Raw genomic sequence first — 26,028 nt, forward strand, 5'->3', positions numbered from 1 at the left:
TTGGATCCTAGCATTGAAAGAGTGAGATTCTCATGAAAACCTAATAGTTTGCTTACAGCCCAAACATTTTATTATCGACGTATAATTTGTAGAGGCGTGCTGAGTCTGTTAAACGATGTTGAATTGATGTTGAAATCTTGAAGAAACCATTTTTCTACGTTAGAAGAATAGATAGTTGCTTGGTAGAGCTCTGTAACAGAGGTTTTATCGGAATAGACAATGTTTTAAACGGCGCATTTACCTTTTGTTTCCGAATCCTTTATATATATATATATATATATATATATATATATATATATATATATATATATATATATATATATATATATAATTGGTACTATTTTATGACTTGCGTATGGTATGGTAAGAAACTAAACTCGCTGTAAAGGTTTAATTTGGATGAAAGGACAAGGCAAACTATAAACTAGGCTTACAGGGAAAGTATCGAAAGCACAGCCAAACCAAAATCCTTTTCGAGGAGTACTTTGCGACAATAGTTCACCTCCAGTGTCCTTTTAAAGACTGACGCGGCTAAATCTATATTATTTTGTCATCTAAAGGCCGTAAAAGCTAGCGAGATTTAAACACTGTAGTCTGATAATTGAACAAAGTTAGTCTTTGTTCGAGGTCTTTCAGTTTGATCGTGAAATGTTTTTGTTCACGGATTTTACTGTAAACTTTCGAGCGGAAAGCAATGCAGACTAACTATCAAGCTTCAGAATGCACATTAAAGCCAAACGACTTTTACTGAATTCCGGGGAAGTCAGTAATGGTGATTTATTTATAATACAGCCTTATTTGAGTTACTGAGGGCGATCTGTATGCATTAACGTTGTGTTTACAATGCGGCGTGTGCTAAAATAAAACAAAGCAACCTTGCTCCTATGAAAGGGGAGATTGCGAAAACTGAGACGAAGCATGATAAATTGTTAAAAAGCAAGACTACGGATCGATGTTACTCGGAATTGATGCTTTAAAGTTTGCATAGTATAACGCGGTCAATAATGTATTGGAACAGAAGTGCCGTCAGCCCATTGTTTGGGATATTGACATAACAAGCGATTATCAAGTTTGACTTTTCTAGGCAAGACGACTAAAACCCTGGGGCTGATAACTATTGTTAGTGTGAATATGTTATGCGCAGTGACTGTCGGCTAGGGCCCCTGATAACATTAATGATTGGCTAACGAAAATAAATTTAGAACTGTAAACACGCACGCCGACGTTAATTTCATGAATAATTTCTTTTTTTCCGCCCCTTTCAATCTGTGCACATTTGAAATGCCCAGATTTCATTACAAATATATTTTCCTAAAAGAATTATCTTGTCGGGCCAATGAGTGTGGTGGTGGTGGTTGTTCCCAAACGTCTGCCAAATAAATTAAATATATCATTTCGTTACTCCTTTTCGTCTGGACAAAAGAATTGCTCTAAATTGGCATCCATTTTAAAGAATTTTTATGAAATTCCAGGCTCTGTGTATTTGATGAATGTTTTATAGTTGTGTTAACCGCGACAAACATCATTCTTGACATCATTAATTTTGTCCCTTTGCCAAAAAGAAGCACCTTTTTACGGTTTTAAAGAGAGTTGGAGAAGTGCTAGTCATTCCAATAACCCACTTCTTTTTCGTGTTCTTCAAGTTTCGGAGATGGGGCGATCTTCAAATGTGAGTTGTCTGTGAGAACGAAAATAAAGAAACTTTAAATGTTTAATAATTGCTTATCATAGCCATTCTTTGTGAAAGATGCAGGGTTTTTTTTCAACCAGATTGAATCAGCCGTTCTTGTTCTTTATAAAACGCATTCTAGCTACGCCTGTCAATTTACCACTGGGTCTAAGTCTCAGAACACGGAGTAGGCTCTCATTTATACTGTCCTTGGCAGGGACTTGTATTTTATCATGTAAAGATTGAATAATTACAGCGTTAACACAAAATTGCAGACCAAGGCATTACAATCGATATCCGACATCTAAGCGATGCGTCAAAATTATAGGTAAGTCGACGCAATTCGTTTAACTTTTTGTTGTTTGACATTGCTGTATCATGGCAATAAAAGATTCATGTTTTGAAGATAATTTGGCCTGTACAAGATTTTGTTTGATTTTTAGGCTTCACAAAGTTCCGCTTTCAGATAAGTCAAACTACAAAGGTAATGACAAAAAAAATTCTTGAATAATAGGTGGATAAAAAAAGTCCCAAAATTTTCATATGGTAGAATCCCTCCACCAAATATATTTGAACGGATTTTCATTTCATGCTTCAAAGGTACGTCGTGATACTACTATTGGTACATTAAAGTTTTTACTCACTGGTGGTCAAAACAGTCAAATGGTATTCAAAACATAAATTAGCTAGTCGAAATACCCGCATACTTACATTTTATTATTTTAAAATCAAGATGGGGCAAAATTCCAAACCATAAGGGTCAGATAGGAACATTTTGAGCAAGCCGTGTCTTACTTCAAAAAGAGACTAGCAAATACCAATTTGTAACAACAAAGCTTATATATGTTGTGTTTGGAGTGTCGCTATTCAAAAGCTAATAAAACGACTACATTTCAAAAGTCCAATATGTATATTCCAGGCACAAGTCAAGACAACTATTTTAAAAAAATAGAAACTGTGAGCAATTTGCAGACGAAGACCGATTTCTAAGAGCGACCAAGTAAAACCCCAAAATGCTCCATTTCGGCATTGCGTGTTTGGACTGGTATTTGAATTGATCACAACGATGTTATATGGTCATAATTTATATATGCAAGAGGACACTCCAAAAAGAATGAATAAAATTTCATTTTAAGTAGCATGCATGGTTTTGCGTTATTAAGGTCTAAGGTTCGTGGCATTATTTCATCAACTCAGAATATAACAAACAAATTAATTTGTTGACAAAAAAAGTGGAATATCATAAACATCTCTGTATTCATAGACTCATCACACAAAACGTATCCGACTGCCGTTTATGTAGATCACATTCAAGTATGAAATAAATAAATTTAAAAACATCATAACATGAAATAAATGATAGATTTTCGGTCAATGCAAGTTGATTTAATTAAAGACGTTTTCACTTTGTAAGTTAAAAGTTCATATTGGGCTTAAAAATTAAACTGGGCAATATTTGTGTGAAATAATGCGTTTTTTGTTGTTGACTAGCTTTTAATGGCTCATTTTCAAAACGTAAAACAAAACAAGCTCTGAAAAAGGAATGGGATTTCGAAATCGCATACCAGCTTTAAATGCTGAAATTCAGCAAAAACAATTAGGAACGAAATGTCTGATGAAATTATAAATACTGTTTAAAGAATTAATTTTCGAACAAATGCACATAGACCTGGCCACGGACACGGGTAGCAAACCCCTGATAAACCCCTTTGACCACGCCTTCTTAACGATTGCCTTAATGAACACAAGCCTATCACACAAACGTATGCCTCTTCCAGAATCACGTATGTCTGAGCTTTACTAGAGAAAGCCAAACAGTGTTCTTGCATTGATTAGTTCTATGTATGCCAACCCCGAAGACCCGGAAATGAATTTCATCGATCTGGGTCCAGAGAGCACGACGGGAAGAAGCAACTGCTTACCGCGTGTAAATACGAAGTGTGTCAGGGAGCGCTCGCACGACACAGACCCTTCAGACAAAATGGCAGCGATGGTGAACGGTTTGCACGACAGCAACAGCTCCATTCTAAACGGTGTGCAGATAGCAACTTCACCAGTCACCATGAAAGACGGAGATGCTTTGAAACTTTTTGTAGGCCAGATCCCCAGAACGCTAGAGGAGAAGGACATACGGCCCCTGTTTGAAGAGTTTGGTCAGATCTATGAGCTAACAGTCCTCAAAGATCGTTTTACGGGCATACACAAAGGTAATGTCTGAAAATAAATGCTTTGGCAATGAATTCCTTTTTTACACCATCTTAAAATAGTCAGATAGCGCTTGGTCCTTGGTTTGCGACTGCTTAAGTTTAATAGTGCCATGCGGTAGTAGAGGGATTATTCCAACAAGGCGAACTGATCGATGGTCAATAGCTCTCTAGTGGTTTGCGTCTGTTATCACGTGTACCAGATAACCCGTATAAGATTCAAAGACTGCCTTAAGAACAGGACAAGACAGAAGACAATAATCATTCTCGTCGTCGAAAGCCGTGGCTCGCGCTACGATGCCATCAGTGCGTGTAGCGATTCATTATGATGATTGCCAGACACGCGACACTGTTGGCACGTTACCTGGCAACCGCTGAAACTATTTCTATTGGGATCAGCTGATCATTGTACAGCATTTGTTCGGGGCATTCTTCCATGTGTGAATAAAAGACCTTTCCTGGATATAGTGTGTACACGATGTGATGTATGTGTTGGGTAATGTGCACTGCAAATTGCTTAGGCTTTGCCAGTTAGCTAAATATTGATGTGCAGCAGAACTTCTGTATTATCTTAGACCCAGGTGTTGCACACTTAATATAAGAAATTGAAAGCTCTCAGCGAGGAGGGACCATGCAATTGGGTTGGGGGGGGGGGGGGGGGGGGGGGGGGGGGGGGGGGGGGGGGCAAAGGTAAATAATGTAATCAAGGGATATTTTTTTAAATTGTTTATATGAAAAAATGAGAGATATGGGGACAAGTTTATTTAATCCTGATTTTCAAATTTAACATAACTAATGAAATGCATTGATCAGACATCATATGGTAGGGATTATTTTACTCACATGGTAGATATCTTATTGTTATTTTTTAGGTAGAATAAAAAGGGAAAAAAGAGAAATGGTGGATTACTAAATGAAAAATAAGCAGGAATATAGATAATAAATGAGAAAAAAGTGGCAAATACTTAATTATGCATTAAGCTATACAACTTTGTGTAGCTTGTACTTTTACTAGTAATGTCTCTTTTCCCTTTCTTGGAATTATTATGGCTTTATACTGTCCTTCATCTGGGTTTATCTGACTTCACAACTCTCACAAATCACCCACGTCATGAATTCAATTGCTGTCTTTTCTTTTCCTGTCCTGACTACCTAAAATTCACATATCTTATCCCTTGGGGCTTTACTTTTCCTCTGAAGGTAGAACTCTCACAATAATACTTAACAAGCTTTTATCTAGGGACTGTGAAAACTGATTTGCGCAAATTAAGGGAATAGATTTGCCAAGATGGATTGTTAGGGCTAATGCCAAGATTGCCAAGAGAATTCTAGGAGGAATTGATGTTCCAAAGGGAGATTTATCTTAGAAGTGATCAGGATAATTCCATCTGATTTCTAATTTGTTGTAGTCAGGTAGAACATTCACTAGCCAGTCAATGCTTCTAGTTTTTTTTTCTCTAAAAAGCCAAGAAAGACTGTTAAAAAAAAGAAAGTTTAAGTGAATTTTTTATTTGAAATATATATTTATATTCATGTAACTGTTTCCCTCTTTCAATGGCTTGATATGGCATGCTGTTTCTGTCACATTTGCTGCAGACCTGAGATCACTAATTGCACAGTGGTACCTTTGCCATCTGTTCTTTGGGTTGTTTGAGGCATATATTGACTCACATGTGTGTCTTCAGTTTGTGACTTCTTGTCTAAATTGATGATGTCTCAAGGCTCCCTGTGAAACAATAACTTGACAACACAAGGTTTATATCTCGGGTCATGCTTTGTCTCGCTGACAATTATATGCTGATTTTCACTTAAGTAAATACAATAACTGATTTATCGTAGGTTATATTTGTTCTATGAAATGGTCTTGTAATGTTATCACAGTGATTAAACTGCATCCCTGCACCAATTGAGTATCGGAACAATGGCGACCAGCACTGTGTCCACAAAGCCAAATGTAAAACTGCGGTGGACTTCTCTTTTCTTTACTTGTCAAAGTAGTACCAGTAGATCAATACCAGGAAACTCACAGGTGTGTTTTTATCACTAGATCTCTCCACCTGAACCGAATTCTGGAATAACAGAGCTGTGTGTTAAGATAAGAAAATTGATTTTTGCTCTGGGGATACTTGCTTGGAATATGCATGGTCCTATTGGAGGGGTCAAGACAACATCTATCATTGTACCATCTGGTTTGAAAACCAAATTTTGGGTTTTAAGATTCTTGAAAGCTTTCCCATGTTTTTATGTCTCAAAGCATTTTAGTCATGGTAAATGAATAAACTAGTGTGGTTGTTCATGAAAATTCAATTGGGTTTAAGGGAGAAGGTTGTTTTAATTCAATCCCATGTCTTGTCTCTTCTCATTGGTTTACCAGTACCTGGACCATGTTCATCATTCCCACCATGTCTAGTATACAGGCCTCATAAACGATAATTGCCATTTTCTAACACCAGCCTTAGATTTGGGAACACAAATGCACAAATTAACAACTAATTTATAATTGAACAACTTTGAACAACATTAATACTGCAGCAATGTATTCTCAGCCAGTTTTGGAGATACCGGCCGTAGCAATAGTCCGAAGGTTCATTGGTCCGATGCCAATGTATGACTTCCCAATCAAGTTCAACAGTAACTCTACCAGTTGTGTGTATATATATATATATATATATATATATATATATATATATATATATATATATATATATATATATATAACAAGCGTGAGTGTTCAACAGTCCAGAGCATTTGTACACAATTAAAATAAATAAATAAATAAATAAATAAACAAGAGACATGCAATAACCCCGACTCCGAGTTTCATGGGCATATATATTTATAAGGGTCGGAAAATTTGCAAAGTGAAGTTTATCATGAAAAGTAAGTCAAAGGTCAGTTTCAAGCTCATAGATAGCCAGTATATGACTTCCTATTCAAGTTTCATAGTAACTATGGGCGTATCTCTGCTAATTTTGGAATATTTCACATTTTATTTTTGCCACTGAATGTTGTTAGCAACAGCTCGGTGGAAATTTTATTTAATGGTTTAACTGCATATACAATTACTCTTATCCATTTTTTAATTTTAGCGTGTACATATTTTTTTGTTTTGTTTTTATTCGCATATGAATGAAACTACATACAAAAGACAAGCTCAAAGCTAAACATATGCACAATATGAGTAAAAGAAGTCAAAAGAAATAGAATTAGTAACTGCATTATATGCCTATTTTCGAAAGAAAAAAAGAGAAATAGAAATGGCAACCATAAAGAAAAAAATATATCATTATGTGACTTCTCACCATTTCAGACAGATCAGACAGATATAAACTAATAAATACATAATTATGGATAACCAGCTCTTAATGCAAAGTTCTGTAGTTGTCTGATTCTTTTGGTAATTATTGATGTTATTCTATTTGATTTAATAATATTAATAAAAATCCTAATGATGATAGAAAATAGTTGTAATTAAATAAATAAATATATACAGTACATAGTAAAGTTGTTGGCATCACTTGACTGAAGGACACATATGTAAAATTTTATTTGTATAATTGTTTATTTGTAAATTGTTATTTTTAAATTATCTAAATACAACATGAATTTGCCTGATGTGAGTGATCTTTTACAAACATTTAATTTTCCGAAATTCTGGTCTAAAACACTCTGTCTATGTGCATCAATATTTCAGAACTACCATAGAGCAATTACACACAGAGGGGGTATCAGCGTGTGGAAAAGTTCTATACAAGCTTGGGTTTCAACTCCTCTCAGTACATTAATAATATATACCATTAGAAAATGTTCTGATGGCTGGCAACCATATGCTACTAGTAGGAACTAGAGCCATGCGAGCAGACTTCTCCCAAGACCACCAAATAATTTAAGGTGCTACTTAAGAAGCCAGTCTTGTACTTTATTTATTGGATGCCATCATGCAAAAGTGCAATTAAATAACATGTCATTAGTCCTAGTTGAGGAGGTAGTAGGAAATTTAGAGCACAGGCTCATGCTTGGTTGGAGGAAGACTTGGAAAACCAATCAATAAGCGTAAACTGCTGTTCAGTCGGGTTCTCATCGGCTTTACAAAAGAATACATTGAATACTACTAATTATAGTATGATGAAGTGATGAGGGAAGCCTCCTCATACAATTAACCTACTGATTCAATGAATATTATACAAATGATATTCACTCACAACTTGGGGGGTTTAAATTGTGCATCCTGCAACCAAGTTAAATCTCTCAAACTTGTTCTTCAACAAATGATCCTTATACCACTTATGGTTTACCATGTACAACAAATGTTATACTAGAAATATATGATTGAACAAAACTGGATTAGAGAATAGAACCCTTACATTTGATGTTTTCTCAGATCTGGTTTGCCAGTTGTTAGAAGATTTGTATATAAATGTACAGATGTGCCAATCTATATAAGTTATTTGTTGTACAAAAGTTGGAGCAATTAAAAAAAACAAAACAAAAACAGAAGGCTTTTTCTGTTTCAATAGTAAGATCATTGCTTGAGGCTGACTTAATGAAGTGGAACATAGGATTCAGAAAGATGATTTTACCAGGGCACATTTGCTGGATGTAGTTAAAGAAAGTGATCCAGTGGTACCTGCATGCCTGGAGTGTCAAAGGTACCATGGAGACCAAGTAGCTGAACAGGAGGCCTCTACAGTTACAGTTATTTTCTATGCCTTTTTAGATATATTAATTTAAACTACAGATATTGAACTCCAATACTAAGATGGGCATGTATGACCCTTAAATGTACCAGTTTTTCTTTTCTCTGATTTTTACACAAATAAGGAATGTATATTTTTACTTTTTTGATAAAAACTGCCTCATATGAGTTTTACTGTCTCAAAAGGGAACTGTTCCAGCTTCGAAATAAAGTGTTTGGTGCATTTATTTTGTTCTTAAAAGGCGGCATTAACATACTGAGAGGTAAAGCTGTGTGTGAAATGATTAAATTATGGATGTGCATATAGGTCAGATATTTGGTATCCATTGAGGACTCCTACATGTTTATCAGTCTAACTACAGCTTTGAACTTCTCAGGCAACAATGGCTGCCACTTTTCTACTGTCCCTGGAGGAACTTATTGAGTAATGCAAATCAAACATACCTTACCCGTCCATTAAACTGTGCGACATTCAGCTAGGCTTTGATAATGCATTACAATTAAAATATTGATAGAAATCCATGTCACACATTAGGCTGACTTGTTAGAATCCACGTCAAATATTTTTCTACCAGTCATCAATAATCAGTGCATTGTTTCTTTTCTTGGAGCCCTGAACTGCCATTTTGTGACATATATGATGATTGAGTGTAGTATCTGTCCTTCAAGAGAAATCTATATCAATTGCCAACACAGAAGTGTGCCCTTTATCAAAATGAATCATGTTTGATTAAGGTATTGGCACAGACTTGGCAAAGCAAATGTAGATTTGATGTTTCCTGAATTGGTCAGGGCATATATCCATTTTGTCTTTCACTCCTCATCATACTACACTGACTGATATGTCTCTCAAGGCAGGAATTACATGATGCAAAATAAGTTTTTGTACAAAAAATAAATAAATAAATAAACAAAGTAAAAACGATGACAATAAGATAAAAGAAAAAATGTAGTTAAAGTACTATCAAAGGCACTAAGAATCCCCTCCAAGTGTGAAACATAGAATGTTTTTCTTATAGTGTTAGCATAACTAAGTTCTGCAAATGCCACTAATTTTGTCCAAAACAAAAGTGCCAAATGCAATTTGCATGAATCATATATTGTCCCGTGAAAGACATATTTTCTCTGAAAATGTTAATACTCTTTCTTTTATCAGTTTTGGGGTTTTCATGTATGTTGAACATTAATGAATAAGCAGCACAGTTTAGAATAATGCATATTTATTGTTAACATATAAAAGCAGCATAATTTATAATAATGCATATTTAGTGTACATTAAAATACAAATGAAGCAATGGTTATTTACAAACCTTTTTTTTTTTCATGTTTGAAGAATTAAAGTAGTGTCAGTTTATTTGTCAACTCTTATCTTCATTCAAAAAGCTATGGAAGTTAGGGTGTATACCCATAACTTTCTGTCAGATCCCATGGTTGAACAAATGGAAGGGCAAAGTGGTCACATTCTAAAGCTGGAACATTGTCACACTATTTTCCATTCTCTGTGTGATTGCACGTGAGGGAGGTATACTTAATGTTCCATAGTACAAATCACATCTTGAGATCTTGTGGTAGAAATAATGCAGTACATCAAATAAAGAGACTTGGATATCAACTAAATACTTTGGAATGACATATTGTTCTTGAAGATGTATGAATGAATTAATTAATCATTATCACCAGATGAGATAAATTTTAGCCAAAAGGCACAGTTGAAGATCAATATTATTATCAAATGTACTGAGTTTTGATGTGACGGTGATACTCTTGTAGCATTCTATTCCTGTGGCTGAAGGATGATCATGATGAAACAGTGAACCAGATTACTGGGACAGAGCACTCGACAGAGGTGAATATCTGTTGGTACTAAGGATAACGACTCTTCATATGAGATTCAAAGTGCCATAATAAATACCTTGAAAACAGCACATAGAAATATAAAAATTCCATTTTACCACCAAAATAGTAGATATCACAATTAGTCTGACATCTGTGCCTGCCATGGGACCACATGGACCTTCATAGATGGCTATACTCTCCAAATTATCTCTTAAGAGATTACTGCAAAAAATACACTTAAAAAAACTTTGCATGTCGCAGGAGATTCATTAACCATTAGTAAGTATGGGAACATTGTCTTCCCAGGAAAATCCATTTTATGGCACTTAAATATATCCCACCAAAATGAAAAGGTCCTGATTAGCTTCACGTAAGGCCTTTTTCACGTGGGGGTCTTGATATTCCGAAGGTTCACTGGTCAGAAGGATCATTGGTCCGAAAATGGTAACATTTTCATCGTTTTTTTAATCAAGGTTTCATTGGTCCAAAGGTTCTGTAGTGAACATTCGGACCAATGAACCTTCAGACTGTTGCTATGGCCCCTTTTTCACAATGAGCAGTATACTTAACTGGACCAAGACCAAGACTTCTAAATGGCTAAATGGAGCCCCCACAATCTATCCGACCAATTAATTTACTTCACTAACTTAACAGCAGGAAGCAAACTTTGGGAGCAATTGTGAAAGGGAGTAAAAACCTCTATAGCTTAATAACATGTTGGACCTCTCAAAGTGAACCAGTCAAGTTAAGTGTAACGCTGGGCCCAATTGTTCTCCCTTGTCAGTTTGTAGCATCTTGAAATCAACCACATGGTCACATGGTCCTAGGTGTCTGGGGAAAATGAAACAGTATGGCATGAAACATTCACATAACCAACAACCAGCAGGAGAGGTGAGTGTGAACCCCATGGGTCCGCCATTACAAGACTAGATGCTGGCCGGGAGTGTTCACACCACTTCAACCACCACAAACCTGGTGCCACTTGTGGCTATGCCAGTTTGTGTTTATATAGGATAACGCATCAATTTTTCAATCATAAATTTCAAGAAAACATAAAAAAATCATATGGCATATTTGTCATTACCTGGTAGGGTATTCTTACCCTGTTTGAATTGCAAGTACAACCACAGCTATTGCTGCTGGCAGTGTGGCATATAAAGACACCAATTATAGACTGGAAACTTACTAAATTTGAAACTTGAAATATAACTTCTTTTAACAAAAATAAGTCTACTTGAAAAAACTATTCTCCTTCAGCAATTGTGTTACTTGCATCTAAAATTCATGACACATTATACCTGCCTCAAGTTTTATTTTTATACTGTAACATATACATAACGAGTGAATGATTCATAACACTTTGTGAAACATGCTGTGCAATGACCTGAAGAGAGGCAATCAATATACAGGTATCTTCTAGAATAAAAAAGAAAAAAAAAGTCCTAGGTACAGTTTCAGTCACAATTCTGGCCATGCTTTAATTAGTCTGTCATAGTATGCACGCCAAGATTTTTATTCAATATTCCATAATATTCAGCTAATTTCCTTAAAATAGAAAAAGCACACACACACATACACACGAGACTAAATATGTGATGTGATGTTTTTTTGTTTTCTTGGTATTCAAATTATTGAAAAAGATGAATGACTTGTATCTAAACATTGTAGTTAAAGTAAAATGTTTTTTGTTTGTTTGTTTGTTTGTTTTTGCCATTTTCCATCTTGTTCACACAATTTAGGCCTATCTGTTTGAATAAATAATTGTTTGTTGAAGTAAAAAGTTCATTTCATTTGAAACTCAATCAGAGTGCAAGAGAATTCCTATTGGGAGTGGCACATATTCATCTCATCAAAATTGATCATGTCAATTCAACAGTAACTAATTACGTCCAGACAAATCAATTGACATCTTGTTTAACCATTGGCATGCAAGAGAACTCACAGGCTATATGAGCAGTTAACTGACATCACGTCTTCTCATAGATATTGAAGATTTTTATTGTATTGAAATTGTAAATTTGTGGCTCGCATCCCTTATTTATTGCTTAATGTTGTTGATCAACACTGTAAGAATAAAATTAATTTTGTCAGCTATTCAAAAACTTGTTGAAAATCCTTTATTTTAAAAAAATGAAATAACTTCAAGCATTTGACAACCAAAAATAAACAAAAAATTAACAGAAATGTCCCTCTCGCAAAGCATCATTCAGAGTCCATTTTGCTGTTCAATGCACTGGTGTGACACATATTAAATGTCAGAGGCATGAGTGATAATGAAAAACATAATACTTACAGACACTCTTAATGGTAATTGGGAGATACATGACATATTTGTAGCCTGCAGATTGTGTAAAGTAATGGCCATTTGATGAAAACTAGCTGCTTTGTGTGCTTTTTGTCATTATATTTGTGTAAGTACAAAATTAAATATACTCATTCATAAAGATTTTCTTTAAAGGCAGGGAATGAGTGCTAAAGCTTTATATAATAAAGAATTTTATATATATATATATATATATATATATATATATATATATATATATATATATATTCAAAACTGTTCACAGAATTGCAGTCTACAAATTTTTTTAAAATCCTTAATTTCTATTTTTTACAGCCATGAGTGAAATTCACTGGCCCAACTCTCCATTACAAGATTGCCTCAAATATTAGAAATCTAAAACTCAAAAACCAGTTTTTGGATCTTAATTCTGTGAATGGATATATGTGGATATGGTGTGCCTTGGTGATTAAAGGGAAAACTGTTGAAGTTTCCAAAGGAACATTGAAAGGAGAGTGAAAGGAATTAACACTCACTGCGTTACTTTAAAAATATGAGATGCAGTTTTGGTGGCTTATATTAATTGTTTTAACACCTATGGACCATTTGATTTGCTCGTAACCAATGATGCCAAAAATCTGGTTATACTCGTATTGAAAGTTAATTTGGTTCAGAGTCAGGCAAGCAGTTTGCTCAGCCTGTTATTTCATGTTTTTCCTCAAGTCACAGCCTGAAGCAATAAAATCAATTAACATATTTCAATTATCCCTAAATGCAAAGTGATCTGATGCTGGCAGTCAGTGACTAGTTTTACATGTTAAACTGGTGTAAGCGTGCTAATTATAAAATGTTAGATATCGTCACATTTGTCTGTCTCCCATTCCAGGCTGTGCCTTCCTTACCTACTGTAACCGGGACAGTGCAATTAAGGCTCAACAAGCTTTACATGAACAGAAAACACTGCCAGGGGTGAGTATAAAGACATTTCGGTAACTCTTTTCTTTTCATCTGACATTTGTGAAATCACATTATGTAATTGTCTGCTATTGGGATGGTATGTCTCTCTTATTATTTGGTCTTAGCTTTTCAAAAGAGCCCAACTCCTTCCAACTTCTTTTTAAGATGGTGTAATAAGTAATGGTGGCAATTGCCCTTTTTATTACCCTTTCTACTTCATAATATAACTCCTAAGTTGTAGCTTACACATAATTATGTCAGCTCTCATTCCTCAGCATTGATGATTTTATTTTTGTTATGATATAAATTGCACTTTGCAAAATGTGCTCTAATCCACTTATGTAGTAATATCATCCAGGAAGTGAGAAATTCTGAATATTTCAGTTTCATCCTAAAATAATCTTTTACCAACAATGGTCTGGGGCTGCTGTGAAAAGAAAGGCATCAGTGAGCCATTACGTCTTGCCATATGACACTTGGAACAATTTGAATTGTTGATAAGGTGTATGTAGGTATACGCAGCAAACTCCACATGCTGTACGAAGGGCGACCTGGCTTTTTACAAGCACTGATAATCTTTCCAGAATAATGAAACTGAAAATGACTTTAAAAAGCTAAAATGAAAACAGAGATGTTGATGCAAAATGCCAAAAAAAAAAAAAAACATTTTTATAATCCAAAAGGGAATTGTTAGTTCTGTTGTTACGTACATACTTATTATGCTTTTTACAATAAAGACCGAGAGAGCTCAAATATAGAAGAACATTGGGGTTTCAGAGTATAAACTGAAACTGATATAGCTAGCATACTTGTTCAGTTCAGTTTGTCCGAAAAGAAATCAATTAGCGTTTTATCTGGCGTTTTCACCAGGCAGAGGGACCTGATGCTTTGCTCTGAGTTATTGACCAGAAACTGTTTAAAGCATTAACACATTTTGCAAGTCCAATTTCATTGATTGTGATAGGCATTGGCATGTTCCCTCCTTGTTGGTGTCTGCCACAGTCTGTAGTTTATCATTTACTGGTGTGAATCAGGAAGGTAATAATTCTAGCTCTTTATGAATGATATGATACTATGCACTTGTTTCCTACCAAAAGGGGATTAATTTTCTTTGTAGTCAGCTTGAAATGAATGTTGCAAGATAGATAAGATGACATGGGGAATGAAGAAGAATGTTCTCTGCATCATTTTGAAGCAATATAGTATCAAAATATATCTTGCTTTAAAAGAAATATAAAAAGAGATGTTTTGGTTCTGTTGCAAGTATTTGGTATGTTAAAAGTGATGTAGCCTAGAGAGTAACAAGGCAGCTCTGGCTATGAGCTTTGTGCCTGTTTTTGCAACAATAGTATCTTTCATTTTAGTATCTTTTTGTTATTTGCTAAACTCTAAAAAATCAATTCTTCAGGCACATATAATAGTATCTTTGGAAACAAAATTGTTGTTTTTTTTTTTGCATTTCTGCTACCTGTTTCAGAATGTAGCAATTTTTGGAAATGAAAATTGCTCATGGTCTGCAGCTGTCATCTGATGTGATGTACAATATTGCCTGACAGGGGCGGATTTAGGCCGTCTTCTGGGTCTTCCGGAAGACGGTCAGATTTTCAAGTTTACATTGACGGGTATCTAATTTTTTCTGTTGGAAGACGGTCAAAATTGGAGGATGAATCAACAAAGATATTTTGGAAGACTGTCAGTGAATAGCTCTGCATCCGCCTCTGCCTGATGTGGTATAAGCTGTTTCTTGCTGTGATCTAAAGATGTTTTCAAAAGTATTGCCCAGTTTGTTACCTGTTGTGACAGTCAGCACCCCTCAGTGTGGTGTAGTTTTTGCCTAGTGTGGCCCATAGTATTTGCCTGTTGTGGTAAACATTTCTTGCTTGGTGTGGTCCATAGTTGTTGCCTGTTGTGGTCCATGGTTGTTACCTGGTATAATTGCAATTTGTCCCCTGCAAAGTTGCTGTCTATTGTGCTCAACTTTTGTTGATTAAAGCAGTGCCCATAGTAGGTCTTAGTGTGGTCCATATCTATTCCCATATGAGGTCCACAGATGTTTTGATGTTGAGGTCCATGGTTGTTGCTTGAAATGGCCCACAAAAGTTTTGTCTGACATGGTTCACACATTGTTAAAAGCAATGCCCATGTTTTACAAGGTGTGGTCCATGGTAAATGGTTGGTGCAAAATATGGTTGCTGCCTTGTGTGTGCTGTAAATGTTAATTAGTGTTGTCCGTGATTATTGCCTGGTGTGGTCCACAATTGTTGCCAGGTGTGGTTCATATTTGTTGCCTGGTGTGTTCCACAATTGTTACCTAATATGGCCCATTATTGTTAATGGATATATGATGATCAGTGATTGTTACCTGGTTTGGTCCACAGTTGTTACCTAGTGTGGTCCACAGTTGTCACCTGATATGGTCCAGGATTGTTACCTGATGTGGTCAACGATTGTTAGTTGATGTGATCAATGTTTGTTGCCTGTTGTGTTCCACAATTGCTACCTGAGGCTGTCCACAATTGTTACCTGATGTGGTCAATAATTGGTACACAATTTTTGCCAGGTATAGTCCACAATTAAAAGCAATGCCAATGTGTAACATCTTGTAGTCCTTTGTAATCGGTTGATGCAGCATATGGTTGTTATCTAGTGTGGGCTGTGAACGTTAATCAGTGTTGTTCATGATTATTACCTAATGTGGTCCATGATTGTAACCTGATATGTTCAACAATTGTTACCTGATGTGAATCATGCTTAATTGTTGCCTAGTGTGGTCTGCAGGTGCTCACTTATGTGGTCCACAATTGTTTTCAGATATGATCCACGGTTTTTGCCAGGTGTATTCCACAATTGTTATGTAATGCAGTCCATGATTGTAACCTGATGTGGTCCACAATTGGTACCTGATATGGTACAACATTATTACCCAATGTGGTCTACAATAGTTGCAAGGTTTAGTCCACAGTTGTTCCCTGATGTGGTGCGGTGTTTTTAGCTGATATGGTCCACAATTGTTACCTTTTTTGGTCGATGAATGTTAACTGATGTGGTGATCCATGATTGTTGCGTAGTGTAGTCCACAACTGTTACCTGATGTGATCACTGATTGTTGCTAGGTGTGCATGTAGTACACAATTGGTACCTAATTTGATCCACCATTGTTGCCTGATATGGTCCACAATTGTTACGTCCTAATGTGGTCCACAAAAGTTGCCTGGTATGATATATATATAACTAGTTAGTGACAAATACAGATGTGTTCATTTTTGTTTTTGTCAAATTTTTTTAGAATATTAGTAGCATTTGAAATATGTGTCAACTCTATGGTGTTTACTAAATGTCATGAAGTATTAGAATTTGATTTTATCCTTAAGTAATGCCTCATCTGAGTCTGAGAATCAATGTCAACTACAAATGAAATCTCAAGATACCGTATTCTTGTTAGTATAACTCTAATGATTACCTCCACCTAGTGTTTCAAGGTATAGGATGACTTGGGTCTGTCTATAGGATAATTCTTAACATTATTATTTATGTATTATGATTGGATTGGCTAAGCACAATACTAAATTGATTTGTTTTTGGTAGACATACTGATCCAATATAGATCTAGGAATTTTTGAAGGATTAATCACCATGGCAAGGTTGGAGTATGTATATGCACCATTTACAAACATAAATCATTAAACATAAGGCTAGACAGAAATGATAAGTTGTGGGCTTGACCCTAATTTTGATAAAATCATAATTTTTTGGACCTGTTTTCTATTCAAATGGAAAAATGAATTGGGTATGTGTTTGTTTGGGGCTGTAGCAATAGTCCAAAGGTTCATTGGTCTGAATCTTCACTATAGAACCTTCGGACCATTGAACCCTTGATTAAAAAACCAATAAAAATGTTACCATTTTTCGAACCAATGAATCTTCAGACTATTGTTTAAGGGGAGAAATTCACTGTTGGCCTAATGAAAAACCTTCATGCTGTTGTTTTTACACTCAAAAATCACCCACACTATGGTTTTGGCACAATCTCCTTCTTATGACAAAGACCTACCCTGAAATTTAGCTGCTATGCTCCTGAAACATTGCATGTTTAAAAAACAAAATAAGACTTCATCCATGTTTACAGAAAGTTGTCCTTCATGAAGTAGCTTTTCAATTTTATTTGGCCTTATAATCATTTCATACATTTCTGTTTGTTCCATTTCTGTTCATGATAGGCATGGAAGCAGTGACCTGAAATGTTATAAACATGCATTGCAGTTTAAGATGTTTTGAAAGTATGTTAGAGTGTTTTTGTGGATAATTGTTTTTTCTTAATGACCATTTCTCTTTGCTGAAGTTTGCAGAACCGAAATACAAATGTAGTCATAAATGGTATGGAATAGAATATCTTAGTAAACATAAGAGCGAGAAATTTTAGTAATGAATGTTATTTTGGAAAAAATTCAAAGTTTTGCAAAGAGATAAAAGAGGGAAATAACAGCAGTACAAGTTTTTACAAGATGGTTTTGCATTGTGATAGAGAAGTCAGTTAGCCCACCATTGCTGCACACCCTTTTTCTCTCTTTGTCAAAAGCATCACATTTCAGCACATTCATTCACAGCTGACGCAAGACATAGGTCACCACAGTGTTTATTTAATATCACCAGACATTGATTGTTGTCAGGTTTATTGGGTTAATATGTCATGTCATGCCAGTGTCCTTATTTCACATTTTCTGGATTAGTGTATTATTTGCCATACTAAGTGCTATGAGTAAATCGTTCTTATCAAACTTAAAGATTCGAATTCTGTAAATTGGGATATAAGTAACATATGAAATATATCCTAGAATAACTGAGCAAATGGTTAACAAGGAGTATGAATGTAGCTTTGCAAGCAGGATATGAAATACAATTAACAGAGAATATAGCTTTGTAAAAGAATTCTGATAACAGGGCTTATAGCTTTGTTAAAGTAACGTTGGGTTACAGCTAATAAGTAATATTACCTTGCATGTCTGTCTTGGGATGTAGTTCAAGCAAACAAATCAGACAAATACTCCATGGTATTTTACTGAACCCAAATTATCTGGAGGGCTCTAGGCTGTGTGTAATTCAATACCTGGACAATCCCTTTAGATTCCAGGAAATGCACATGCTTTTGGTTCTTTGTAGTGGTTGTATGGAAGGAGTGGAGAAGAATGTAAATTACAATAACTGTAGTCAGATCATTAAATTTCAGTATGATTATGTAGCTTGGTGTGCCGACATTGCCTGACTTGTATGCTGAAATATTCTCTTAATAATGGCTGTTACTTGCAGGGTCGGGAAGCAGGGGACCTTATTTTCACATAAACTAGTTAAGATCAAATTATTTACGTATAGTTTTGCCTGTTTTTTAGACATTAATGAATTGTATCCATAATGAGATAATCTTATTGCATGCAGATAAAATTATTTGAACAAGGGGAATCTGTTGTCATTTGAGCTGGAAAAGATCAAATCATTTAGTGTAGAGGTTTGCCTGAATTTTAGATGTCACTGAATTGCATCTGTTACAAGATAATCTTATCACTTGCAGATAAAATCCTCTGATCCAGGTTTAGTGAAGGTTCTAAGAAATATACTGATTTCTTGGCATTTAGTACTAAAGAAATAGGTTTTTCTTCATTCTTATTTTTCAAAGTAGCACTTTAAAAATTATGTTTTAAAAGTTTAGTGGTACTTCTTAAACTTTAAACTAGATGATTGGTGATTTTTTTTTTATCTTTTTGGATGGAGAGAAATAATTGTGGGTGAGCTCTGATTGCAAAATGGCCACAAGTGATAATGAAAAGAATGGGGAAAGAGTCACCATTGACAACAGAACAGCATATTATATAGCTACTTAAAGACTGTTACTGTACAGAATTCCAAACTCTGTAAAAGCCTGTGTTCAAGACCATTAGCTTCTTCACTTCGCCTAAGCCAATTAAGCTATTGTGTGTATTTTTGCACATTATTCCTACACATGTGCAATTTTGGGTTGAATATAAACTAGGATATTCAAAACAAAGTAGAATATGTTTTAAGAAGTCAACACAGACTACCTATAGAGAAAAAAGACCTAAGACAATAGAAATCCCATATACTGTTTCTTGAAGTCAACATTTGCAACTAAAGTCCTTGACGGGGATATGTAAAATCTTAATTGCTAACCAATTTATTCTGAAAAATGATAGTGCCATTCTTCTATGCTTCCTGTTACACCCAAGCATAGTTCTTTTCTGGCTTCGTGGTGGTTTTGTCTCCAGTTGGTAAGTCATGCAACATATGGCTATCTTGGCATTGGTCTACCATCTTAAATAAAGTCATTTTATTTCATCACAAAATAGGTTTTTTCTCAGATGAAGGGTCTATGAAAAAGGTCTCTGATAGTTTGTCTGCCTGCTACCTATAATTCTATTATCTCCATCTGTTTTTGGTAGTTTTGATGCCAGAAAATTACCATATCTCCCCCATAACCCTGATATGGTGTTTCTGTGGGAAAATTTATTTGTTCCTAGTGGGGATATTCTTGAATTCTTAATTTTTCTTAGAAATCTTTTATCCATTTTGAAGAAGATTAGAAGAAATTCCTGTTACTTTGCTCATCTTGCACTATGGGATTAATCCCATTTTCAAAATGTGATTTCAGCACCATTGAATACTTCTTACTGTGTATTGGCAAAAAGCTCTTATTGAATTTCATTTGTAAGTACTGTTTTTTCTTAATATTCACTTGGATTTAATGTTCTTTATGATATTTACTATATTTCATGTTATTGATAAGCTTGGAGTGAGGCAACTAATTTCATTCAAGGTTGTAGCTGTAATGTCCGATGTGCATGCTAACATGAGAATGTCCAATAAAACAGTAGCTTTATATTTGTTAATATTCTTATCAAATATTGGTATTGGAATTTGGACATGATGAGAATTTTTTTCTTAGTAACGTATTCATATATTATGTAAACCATATATATATGTAGCAGTGGACAATAAAATCTGAGTGATCATTTGAAATATCAGATCAAGCATTAGGTATTTTTCCTTATTTAGTCCTATACTTGTATTTCCTGATTGAGGAGAAAAATTAATGAGAAGACTTCCATTTGGAGCAGTATTATGGTGGACATATGTTGTTTTCTATGAATTTATTAAAATAAAAAATATAAAACAGGGAATTAATGCAAGAATACAGAATTATCCAAGTGTTATCCGAGCATTTGTTACTAATTAACCATAATTATCTTTTAAACCTTTCATGAAATACAGCCATATGATGGAATCAACCTGGCTCGCGCAGTGCCCCCTAGTGTAAATGTGGCCAAGACACCAAAGTATATTTATCAACATGTCAACTTCCCAACAGCTAGAACACCTAATTGCTGTGTTATCATTGTTGTTATTAATGCTTATCTTATCAATATTTAATATACGTGGCAATGTGCAGCAAGGGAAATACTATGTTCTGTACCACTCTGTGTACACCAATGTTATATTAACACTTATGCAATGTTCTGTCAAGTGTCAGAAATCTATAATCTTCTATATTCTGCATACCGCAAGCAAAAATATCAAATTAAAACTAAGGGGATGGATAAAAAATTTAATGTATTATATGTTCATTAAATTTGGTTCTTCAAGGAATGACACTTTAAAAGATGTTGCCTTATGATTTATTGTAGCAGATGACATTTTGTTCTTGTGGATAATTTATTTTTGTCTTAGAATAGCGTAGAATTAGATTTTATTCTATGAAAGGACAGTCACTAAAAGGGAAGTGTGCTCTCACCTTTTAGCAGCAACGTCATGTGGTAATTGAAACAAAATTGTGGTTGTTTGAAAGCAAGGGATTCGTGTCCTTGTTACCTTAGAAACCATTTCTGTCATTTGTGTCTTCCCTGCTGCCATAGCAATGTGATGTTATGAAGAAAGCCTGTATACATTTGTTTAAGGACAATGTATATTCATATATTGTATAAATGCATCTATTCTTGTATTGTTGCTTAGTGTTTTTGATTCTTAGTGTTGTAGTAACTTCTGGTAGCAATGGCTCATATCATACTTTACCTATTGGAAACTATGTATGTTTTAGAGAATATTTCCTTTAATTTTGTCTTTGTTCAAAAAGGTACTCTTGTTTTAATTCTGATGTCAGTTATCTTTCAGCCTAGAACATCTAGAATTTAGTAATAAAAACTTCCTTCCAAGCCTAGAAGATAGCATATCTTACAAATAAAGGTCCAACTGCAATTTGTTGACATTCAGATTTTTGGTAAATGGAATGTTTAAGAACATTATTCTTTACACTGTACACAGACATTATAAGGTACTTTACTCCAGAGTAGATAATGGAAAGATGTAGTGATACAGAGCTGTGTTCACATGGCCACATGTATATTCGCACTATGTACTGTTACGAGTGTCACCAGCTGTCAGCCGCTAGAACAGCTCTTCATCCAAACAGTGTATCTTGACAAATGCATTTGATTATTTGCTGTTGAATGTGATAGTATAGTAAGCCATTTTATCTGTGATTATGTCTATAGAAAACAAACTTCTTTGTCTTGCTAATTGCTCTTAAGCATTGACATACAGTTTAGACAACTAAATGTGTCAAATATCCTGAATCAGAAATCAAATTGGTATTCAGGTAAGGTAGTGACATGGAACAGCCTGCAAGTCGACTGTTGCTTTCTATTATCAAAGAACCATCAATTTACTTCCCAGCAATATAATTACAGCAGGCTATGTCAAATAAAAGCTTCCTTTATTGGATGTCATCTGGAATATTGAATCCACAAATTGGTTATTATGCTTTCAACCGAGATTTTCAGAGAAAATATTGGTTGAGTTTGGTATTTGACAGGTTTCTACTGCTACGTGTGGATTCAACAACCTCGGTTTCTGCCGAGAATAGCAGTCTTTTATCTCAGTGTGCTTTCCTCATTATGCAAACACGCAAAGACACCTTAGAAATCTTTGAGGCTGCAAATTACCTTTGACAGTGAAGCAAATTGCATGTAAAAATCTTTCTGTGGTGATTGCTGCTGTAGTTGGTCTAGCCATTTAATTTCGTGACATTGACTGATTTAGATTTGATGGTAGAGGTGTAGGCAATCTGACCCTTTCTGCTGTATTGACCAACCAGTGAGATAACACCTCGACTGTGTGAAAAAAAACAGACAGCAGACAACACATAGCATTGGCAACCATTCCAGAATCTGTACGTTGACCGTGGAGTGGCAGACATTGTTGCAGAGAGAGAGAAAGGGTAAGATGATGGAGAACAAAATCCTGTCTTGTTTTGGTAGAATATGTGATTAGACTACATTGTAGATTATTATAAAGAAATTCAGGATAATGTTCAGTAGGTAATTCTGCTTTGTTGGACAACTTTATTGCCTTTTTTTATTAAAGACAATGGTTTGGCAGGATCTGTGAAAGCCCAGTCAATGGAATTGTTAATGACCCTATTCATAGACCATAATGGCATTGTATTCCAGAATGTTCAAGTGTTTGTCAGGTTTAACTTCAGCTAACATGTCTGTTCAAATTTGCATGGATCCTTCAGTTCAGTGTTCCATCTGACATCCAATTCCTGCCAGGATTTCTGCCAGATTACCTTGATACAATAATGAACTTTTTCCCTTTCATCTCTGGGGAAGTGAACCACTAGCAAGGCATTAGCAGGAACAGACGAAAGCTCATACACACTGGATGCATTCAAGCATTTTTGTGCATTTTTATCTAAAAATGATAAATGTTTAGTCCTCAGGGGTACATCTCATGTATAAGATTGACACTTTCCCATCTGTTAAAACTAACTGATATAAGATGGCACATTCCAGACTTTAAAAATCAGTTTGTAGCAAAGCAGCAACATTCAACTATTGTTTTCCTCTAGGTAAAGCCAATGATGCAGTTAGAGTGCCTATCGGGAATTTGTAAAAGCCAAAGAGCTTGACTGCTAAATTGTTTGAAGCAGTCTAGGGAAAAATAGTCTTATTGATGGTTATACATTTTTCTGGATGAGTAATGGAAGTTGGAGAAGGAAAGTTTGGTTCTGATCTTTCTTGGCATGAAAAATATCTTGATTACAAACATGCTGCTTGCAGTTTTCTCTCTCTTCCCCCTCTCTCTCTTAAATAGCATATATTTGAACCATGGAGGCACTGCAATGGCACACCACACACCAAGCTTTTCCTTGCTTTCAGTTGTCTCTTATTACATTTAATTTTGGTAAACTGTATTGAAGAAAAGTTCTCAAAAAAACTGCTATTTTTAGCATGAAATAAGTCTTGACCTTATGTTAATATTTTTCTCAGCAGAATACTGGCATTACCAAATTTGGTATCATAAATGTTTGTTTCAAATTTGCTCCTATATCATATAATGTATATTTTCAAGAATATTATTTCTTCCTATTCCAATTAATATTTGCAAAGAAATGTCCATATTTCAGTGAATTAACATTAAAAGCACATTAACACATCTTATGATCATGTGTTACCTATTTTTGCTTCAACTGCCAAATGTAATATTTGAAGAAATGAATCCATAAATTCAGAACTCACAGACTTATTTTGTTCCCTTTCTTTCCAATGTACAAATCACAGTGCTGGAGGCTTATTGAATTTTAGAGATTCATCCTAATCATAAGGGATAGCTCATTGTTGCTACGTCTAACAAAACCCATTTCACCTAATTTGTTGGGAATTGCTAAACTGTGGAGTATATGGCATATTGATTGATGGTAATGGCCCATTAGTTAATTACGGAGGCAATATTATCAAGATAAAGACACTAGAGGTAAGCAGAAATGAATTGTTGGAGAAATGTTTAGTTTATTATGTCAGCAAAACAATGTAGGAATAAAAAGCAGATGATGAACTAAACAAGAATAGAGGGCCATGTACCATGTCTTGTAAATGATTATGTTCACTTGTTTTGATTCATACAATTTGTTTGTAAATCATATGATTCTTAGGGTGCTTATTCATATTATTAGATAAACTGGTATTAAGACAGCTCAGCTCTCTGTATTTCCATTGTCATTTTTCTTTTTATGAATCTTAAGTTGATTTTCAAGTTCAAAGATTTTTAAACATGTGTCTAGTCGGTTTCCTAGGGCTAATGTCAATCAGTGATGTGCAGAAGTCCAACGCTACAACAAATTTCCAGTAAACTCATGGCCAGTGGTTGAAACATTGGCAGTTGACCCTTTGATAAATATAATATCTTTCCCATTGTTTTGTTTTTATCCTTTTTTTTATCAAATTAACATTTGTTTATAGCTAAATGCATTTGATTTAAGGATTTTTCCAACGAACCGTCCAGTCATCACCGGATGGCCTATATTTTCAAGGAAGGCTGGATGCCTTAAAGATTTTATGATGGCTTTAGGCATACTTTGACTCCCTGAAATTTTGAAGGAAATTTTGGATGGCCTGTACCCACAATCCTGGGAAAAGCCTTGATTTGATTTGATATTTCAGTGATTTAACCAGTTAAAGATCAAATTAAAGCAAGGATTATTGATGCAGGGGGTAAAATATACTAATTATTGCCTCATTTTTTCCAGTACAATATTTAACATTTGTATGTTAAAGATCCTGATATAAGAAGTACAAAATATTACTCAGAGTCTACTTTGCCATTAATTCAGAACATTAATTCGCACAGAGAAATTATACACTAGATAAGAAAGATGCCCTATGGGTCACATGAAATATTGCTTTAATAGATTTTTCTGCATATTATATTCACCTCTTAATGCATGCTTATTGGAATTGTCATGTTTTTTCATAGTCACCCTGGAGTTCAAGTTCTGTATGGCCTCATGGCCTTTGTCCTACTCTAAACGTTACCTCGATCTCACATGTCATCTAGTAATAAAATGGTGGATGACAGTATATACTATATAAAATCATAGAAGAACTAACATTTCATGAGCTCACTTCAGGTAGTGCCTCTTAATATACATAAATGTATCATTAAATATGATTGCCTTGTCTACTGCAAGAGAAGAACCTTTAATTTTCAAACTTAGTTTATTCAATTAAAATAACTACCAGTTTTGGGATACATAGATGTTCCGGGTGATGCCATCTTGGTGTCTTGCCAAGTAAATGCCCATCAGGGTGTTGTGGTACAAGTGAGAACCCAGACTAGAATCTATTTGCTAGATATTGATTGACTGACAAGAAGGATTAGATCAATACCAAAGCAAATGATCTTCCTGTTAATTGTCAAATTGCAGTTAGCAGGCCATATGTTTCTTAAGCAGAGTGAATCCAAAAAGGATTAAGTCGATATAATGTAGCAGAAACCATAACATTTGAATATTTTGTTTAACTTTATTTTGTCTATTTTTTAT

The 26,028-nt window shown here is 34.8% G+C and overlaps 1 protein-coding gene across 12 annotated transcripts in view; it reads left to right on the forward strand.

Annotated features, from left to right (window-relative positions):
• Positions 1-2,803: 2,803 nt before the first annotated feature.
• Positions 2,804-26,028, forward strand: part of LOC106172442 (CUGBP Elav-like family member 3-A) — an 82,576-nt gene continuing 59,351 nt past the window's right edge. For 2 of the 12 annotated variants that reach the window (XR_015332778.1, XM_087003943.1), the window contains exons 1-2: positions 2,804-3,876; positions 13,573-13,655. Coding sequence is in view for 11 of the 12 variants with exons in the window: in XM_087003943.1 (XP_086860069.1) it covers positions 3,510-3,876; positions 13,573-13,655 (450 nt within the window). In the remaining variant the exon portion in view is untranslated. The remainder of the gene's footprint in view (positions 3,877-13,572; positions 13,656-26,028) is intronic. The other 10 variants (XM_087003945.1, XM_087003944.1, XM_087003939.1 and 7 more) reach the window with 10 other exon arrangements.

The sequence above is a fragment of the Lingula anatina genome, chromosome 2, assembly GCF_051362555.1.
Source record: "Lingula anatina isolate TDL-2025a chromosome 2, LinAna3.0, whole genome shotgun sequence".
In the NCBI taxonomy this organism is placed as follows: Eukaryota; Metazoa; Brachiopoda; class Lingulata; order Lingulida; family Lingulidae; genus Lingula; species Lingula anatina.